This window comes from Halyomorpha halys, unplaced genomic scaffold (genome assembly GCF_000696795.3).
Source record: "Halyomorpha halys isolate HHAL.00 unplaced genomic scaffold, Hhal_1.1 Scaffold495.1, whole genome shotgun sequence".
Lineage (NCBI taxonomy): Eukaryota > Metazoa > Arthropoda > Insecta > Hemiptera > Pentatomidae > Halyomorpha > Halyomorpha halys.
Window position 1 is genome coordinate 178,198 of NW_027109484.1, and position 7,209 is coordinate 185,406.

Consider the following 7,209-nt stretch of genomic DNA (forward strand, 5'->3'; position numbering starts at 1 on the left):
AAATTATATAGTCAACTATTTATATATGTAATTAAATTTGATATAATTTTTAATAACAAAGTAGACAAACATGTAGTGAGAAATTAAATAATATACCTAATCGATTGTTGAGGTAGGTTAATTAATATTGTTGTGATAAGTTAAAGATAGCAAAGTACAGTGTTTGCAAAGAATAGATTTTATCACTAAATTGTGACAAATAAAGGTAAATTAATCATAGAATATATATGTATATATAGTTGACCGTAAAGATTTAAATATAAGAAGATGGTCAGGGTTGCGGTAAAAAAAAAGAACAAATAGTTTAAAACTATTTTAATGTCCGACATTTCGCCCCACTTTTCAGGGCTTCATCAGGGCTCTTCTTCAAAGCGAATGGTTGAACAGGTTTTTTTTTTACCGCAACCCTGACCATCTTCTAATATTTAAACATAGAATAATGGAACTTTATTAGTAAAGAAATATGGTTTCTCTCATTGGTTTTGTTTTTATAGGGTTCTTTCAGCTATATTTATATGACTTAAGTGTACTAACCTACAATATTTTATAAATCAATGTTAAGGCTGTGAAACTAAAATTAACATATGCAAATTATAATATTATAATTCTAAAATTATAATTATGTTTTTATACTGTTAGTAATAAGCTATAATTAAAGCTGTTATTCTAATAGATTGTCCTTAAAGATGGCCAGATTGGCCGAAATGTTGGACATGTAATATGACTAATAAAGAAGTGGTGAGACTTTTGGATAACCTTGATTATTTATAAAACTACCAGTCTCAAACAAAATAATAAAATAGATATAAATTATTAGGATTGTTTTTTAAAATACTAAAATAAATAACTGTTATCATTTTGATGTCCACATACAAAGATCCTCCAGTTTCGTTATCACATCAGGGGGCAAGGCGAATCGTTTAAAATATTACAAATATAATGATATTCAACAGTGATAATGCCAAAAAAACAATGTTTTTATTTATTAAATTTTTCAATTCCAAATATCTATATACACAAATAATCTTGTAATAAAAAATAAAATAACTATAATAATCATTGTATAATTAAATAATACAATCATAGTATGTTAAAGTTTAATTTGAAAAAAGCTCGTAACTATTTTTACAAAATGACTAAGAGATAACTGAAGTTGCTTAATCTATTATTGATCCTTAACCTTTACAACACTACTATCTGCAAAACATCATTGGAGGCAAATGATTCATTTATGATAAACTATCAGAAATCAATGACACAATCACGTCATTTACCAACAGTATTTCTCAATAATATTTTTTATCAATGTATATTTAGGTCAGTTCATAAGGAATTTTTAAAATATTCAATCAATGACTTATTATATATTAGTTAAAATATACTGATATATATATGACTTAAAAATACTGAAAAACTAATTTTTTCATAAGAAAAAAAAAATTACAACTATGCTAGTATATTAAACCAAAAAATGAGGAAGCCCTAAACTTCTCAAATTCAAGGAAATAACTAAGCAATCAACGTTTCGCTAAATAAGCCATCCTCAGAGCAGAAAAACAAAAACTTACATAAATATCAAAGAATGGCCCTTTTAAAACCAAAGAGGTGTAACTTTTTTTTTTTTTTTTTTTTTTTTTTTTTTTTTTTTTTTTTTTTATGAAATCTGAAATAATAAATAGAAATGAATTCTGAATCTGTGAAACTACTTTTAGTAATAGTGGTGTAGCTCCTTACTTCCCAAATAACTTGACAAAATTATGCAATTGGGAGCATATATGATATATTTGCGATTGATTATGATCGGGACTTTTTTGCCATTCTACTTTGAAAAAGATTGACATATAGTGAGTATAATTTTAATGATTGACTATGGTATAAATATCTCCTGACTACTACCAACCAAGTAAATAATGTTATATACTATTTTCTGAATACTTGAATTTCGAGTTCTGAATACTTGCATTTTAATAAAATGATCTTAAATGGAATTTGTGACATTTGGACGACCTGAATTTAACGATTTTGAATTACTCCTGGTTTATGTCCTCTTTTATGGCCATTGAAATTGTAGAGCAATGAAAACTAATGAAACAATTGATGTTTACGCAAAGATCTTCCTTCTTTGCGAATTATGGATATTCTTACTGAATCATAAATGACTCATTATCACACAAATAAAACAGAAGAATATAAAGGAAAGAGATAATAAATAGTGAGCAAAACGTAAGAATAGGCTAAAAAAAGGTAGGAATTTAAAACATCCAAGAAAAAATTGTAACCATAGTTTGTAGACAAATATTGAATAACAATGATATAAATAATCCTTAATGTCACTAAAATAACTAATTCAATAACTATAAGCAAAATAGAATGTGAGTTGGTCTACACTCAATTTAAATGAAAAACCGTGTATGCATGATAGTACCAATAACTATCAAGTCTGTAACTACGAAGAAAATTAGATACCTTTCACTTTTTGGGAAACTGTCACAAGTATAGTGAAATAAGAATAAAATATTTTTGGCAGGGACCTGCTTTCCACAACAATTACTAAGTTTATTAAAAGGCTCTAATTGGAGAGCTCTTAGCAACTATGTATGACGGGCTACACTGGAAAGAGCTCATTTAGTTAACATGAGAGAGATAAATCCCATGCCAAAGTTTGATATTATTATTTTACTTCTTTAAAAATAACATTGTATTGTTGTTTTAAATTATTGACTTGTTAAAAGCATTGTTTTTAAAACATATAACTTATGTTATTTTTCCATTGGCTATGTATTTTTAATTATTTAAATAGATCCATCTTTTCCATCTTTTGTATTTATTTGTAAATAAACATATTTAAAAAAAAAATGTGAGTTAGTCTCCAAAACTAAGATAATCTTAAGATTCATAGATGTTGCCAGTTTTTTAATGGGGAGAGTTAATTGATGAAGTAACTGAACCTTAGAAATTTCTACAGCAATTTTTTTTAAGTAAATATTTTATATTACACTACCCTGTAACTGAGGTATATTAAACTAGCTAGTTGCTTAGTTATATTCAATTAGCTGGTTACTCAGTTACATTTAACTATCTAGTTACTTATTGGAAGAAGATAGTTGACCGGATGAAATAGATTGTAGGAAGATAGTTCGGCTGGCGGTCAATAAAGGTATCAAAATAGTAGAAGAAAACTATTTATTGTCATATTTTTTCAATCTGACAGCACTGACAAAGCCCTACAGAGTGGGACGAAATTATGGTTAACAATAAACAGTTTTCTTCTACTATTTTGATACCTTAATTGACTGCCACCCGGACTATCTTCCTACAATTTATTATTTTCAAATTCATAATCTATGTTCAATTTTCAGTGTACCTGCACAAATCAGTAGCAAATATAGTGGCTTTCGATTTCTGAGGAGTATCAACAGGCCATAATTCTCCAGTAGTTCCCTCTACAATACCACAATCTCCAGGAAAAAAATTTGTTCTGCTATTATAATTCCACATTTTTAAAAGTCCAAGATTGTCCAATGTATTCTCACCTGTCATCATGTTAAAAACTCCATCGTAGTCAGCTGACATATTGCGCTTTAATAAATTAAAATTAAAAATTATACCAAAATTTAACTTAGTAAATAGTATAACATACAATAGTATAAATAAACAAATTGTTATTAGCATTTTAAAGAAAAAATAAATTTTAGACAAAAAATCTGAAAAAATATTCAAAACTTAAAAAAAAAAAATTAAGTTTAATGGATTCCAAAATATTGTAAATACAAAAATATTCTATTTATTACATTAGGTATGCTTTTTTTAAAATTAACATTGTAATCAATTTATACTGATGTTTGCTACGAGGATAATCTGATAGCATGACAGAAAAAAAAAATCAATCATCATGAACACAGCACTAAAAAAAAAATAGGAACTAAATCTCTTTTATCACTCTTTTATTCTTTAATCATTGTCATCATCAGTTATTTATTTATATATAATATTTATATTTATACATGTATACCTGTATATACACTGATATACTTTGGCATTTAATTAGATCATTTATTACTTTCAGGTTTCACAATGATCATTAGCTTTGAATAAGACACCAAATTACAATTATTTAATTAATCTATTTAAATCAGAAGGTTCTTTAAACATCTCATAACATATCAAGTTATTATTACATCAATATTTTTTAAAAAATGAAATAAATCAAATACTCACATTATAAAACCATCCAAATCTATCCATGGGAATTTTTATTTTAATAATGGAAGATAATTTACTGGCAAGTTTTAAAAATGGATCATCATAACCGGAGAAAAGAAGTTCACCGACAGTCGCTGTCGTATATACATTAGCCTCGACAGTTTTTAAAAAGGCATTGATTATTTTGTTTATTATAGGTCTCATATTTAGGGTGAGAGGGGCCTCGTATTTTTTAATATAATTACCAATAGTCTGAAATCAGAAACAAAAGCGTTAAAAAATAAACTAGTATTAATATTTCTAACACCAAAAAAATATAGAACTATCAATACAAATTTTAAAAAGTAAAAACAAAAATTTGTTGCAATATTTTAATTGTATTATATAAATTATATTAAACAGTAAATAGAAATTCCAAATCAAAATAATATAGATAAACCAAAATAGAATTATTTTTGACAGGTTAACATTAAGAAAAATTTTTAATTATGTTTAGGACTAATTCAATTAAACAACAGGTCATTAGCATGTTATATAAACTAATTTTCACCTAATGACTAGGCAGATACCATAACTTGACATACCATAGCTATAACATTGACATTAGTAATTTTATCGGAAAGAGATCCTGAAGAGAGCTCCGGCACAAACATCCATTTACGAATTTGCTTAAAAGTAACAGTGCCATTGTCATTCCAACCAAGAATAACTTTTTGATGTTCTTCCCTAAAAGAAATAAAAATTTATGATAATGAAATGAATAACACCACGAATATATTATAAAACATGAAATATACCTAAACACATATGGACCCTTTTCAACAAAATTAGGAACTTCATTTTTAGTTAGTGTTTCTTTTGGATTCGTCCAGTGAAACATATAAAAATCTATATACATAGGTATTGGTGTTTCTCTCCAAAGGTTGAAACTTTCGGATTCTTTAGAAAGCGCCAGTTTCTAAAGACAAATAAAATCTTTTATTTAAACATTTTTAATAAGAATATTAAAAAAAAAAAACCTTGTTTACTTACAGTTCTCAGTTTCTGGTTGAATAAAATAGGCCATATTCCACTGGCAATACCTCCTAGTATCAAAAATAAGGCACCGAATCCCCAAAAGGTAATTTTTTGACAAATAAAAGATGTCATTTTAGTTTTATATGATTATATAACGCCTACTTTTGTCAAGATAAACAAGAGATAAAAAAAGCAAATGAATAATTGCTATGAAAATCGATCATACAGTTCGTTTAAATAAGTTCGCTCGTGTAAAATAAAAAGTTTCTCCGATTCTTAACAAAGAAAATCACAGACATTCTTTCCGAACCCCCACTAGGAAAAACCGCTTTCCATATACTGACATGCCCTCGAACAACAAAGCCTACATTGCTGTTATCTAATCATAATAACCCCTCTCTACACGCCAGTTTATCACACTATCACCCAAGCGGGTAACGCAAAGTTTGGGCTCTATGCATTGCTCAAGATTGTTTGTTTGAATATTTAATACTGAAATGAATAAAAGTATTTAAAATTAAAATTGTAATTCATGTTTCTTTATGGCCAGGAGATTTAAATTATCAAAGCCTTTTTTGTTTCATTTTCTAGAATCTGAATTCAGGGTTGTTTTCATAGATTCAGGTTGCTAATTATCAATATATTTTTTAAGTGAAATTACCTTTAAAATATTTAAATTTTATACGTAGTTTTCTAAAGAACATACACAAAAATATAAGGTTTCATTTCTGGTTTAAAATTTTTAATAATAATTCTTTGTAATCAACCAAGAAAAAACATCAACCTCTTCCTTTCTCCCCCCCCCAAAAAAAAATAGTAACATTTCAAAATATCTAGAATCCGAAAATCTGCCTTCGGCTTTTCTCCGAAACAGCGTTGCCGATTTTTTATAATCTATCATTTATTGATTAAAAGCATTGCTACAAAAAACTGTTGGGCTGTCGGGACCTACACGACTGCCATTTAGCCCAAATCCAAAAAACATATACGACCTGTCGGGTGCGGGTTTTTGGGTACAAATTAAAATGCGTTTGTGCAGCATCCACCCGTTTGTACTGTAGAACTACTAACAGAAAAATATTTGTGATATCCGTGTTATATAATTTATAATTAATCAAAGAATTTTCTAAACTTTTGGACGTAATAATTAACTCTTGTTTAAGGTTGTATATTTTAAAATTCTATTGATTGAACGATCTTCCATATAAAAATTATATAACCTAAAAGATTTTTTTTCTCCATAATTGACAAAATTAAAATTTTTTTTAAAAAATAATGATGTGATACATAAATAAAATGTTTTTCTTTTGAGGTTAATGACTTCCAATTTAATGAAATTTCTTTATTAAAATTATCACCACATGGTACAACCTTTCGGTACCACTGTCCCATATTCATGCACCTTAAACCTATAACAATAACAAAACTATTATAACAACAATGTCCATCTCTATTCATTATAGTTCACACAATTATATTCACCTCATAATTTCTTCTATCCTCATAATGAATAGAGTTAGACATTGTTGTTATGATAGTTTTGTTATTGTTATAGGTTTTTCAAATTTTCACCTACATGTTATAAATATTGACTTTACAACACTAACTTTTTTCTTCTATTTAATGACAACATAATATCTATAAGATTCCGTTTTTTTTCTACTTTAGAGGGATTGGTATTAGATTTAAATTTTAGTCTTTGAGTAAAATGTTTTGTTTAATTTCCCAACCTTTTAGGTTTCCAAAAAAAGAGGTCAACCTACCCTCCTCCCATGGTGACGTAATGAGCACATTATTTTACTGATACGTAGGATAAATAATTTATTAAAATAATAATCCGTTGGATAATAAACTGTAGCGTTTTTCCCAGTTCGGAAAAATATCAGAGCTGACTTGAAAAATAAAATCTTTAAAAGAAAAACTGACCTTGAATTTCAAGGTATGCACGATCAACATTTAATCTTTAAAAAAACAAAGTCTATCTGCTGA

General features: G+C 27.2%; 1 protein-coding gene across 1 annotated transcript in view; it reads right to left on the reverse strand.

Annotated features, from left to right (window-relative positions):
* LOC106683570 (protein croquemort) overlaps window positions 1-5,595 on the reverse strand; it is a gene marked incomplete in the record, with an annotated part of 19,537 nt that extends 13,942 nt beyond the window's left edge. Inside the window, 5 exon segments of the mRNA XM_067047667.1 lie at window positions 3,365-3,579; window positions 4,219-4,455; window positions 4,788-4,929; window positions 5,001-5,161; window positions 5,236-5,595. Of these exon segments, the coding sequence (XP_066903768.1) occupies window positions 3,365-3,579; window positions 4,219-4,455; window positions 4,788-4,929; window positions 5,001-5,161; window positions 5,236-5,352 (872 nt within the window).
* Window positions 5,596-7,209: the final 1,614 nt, after the last annotated feature.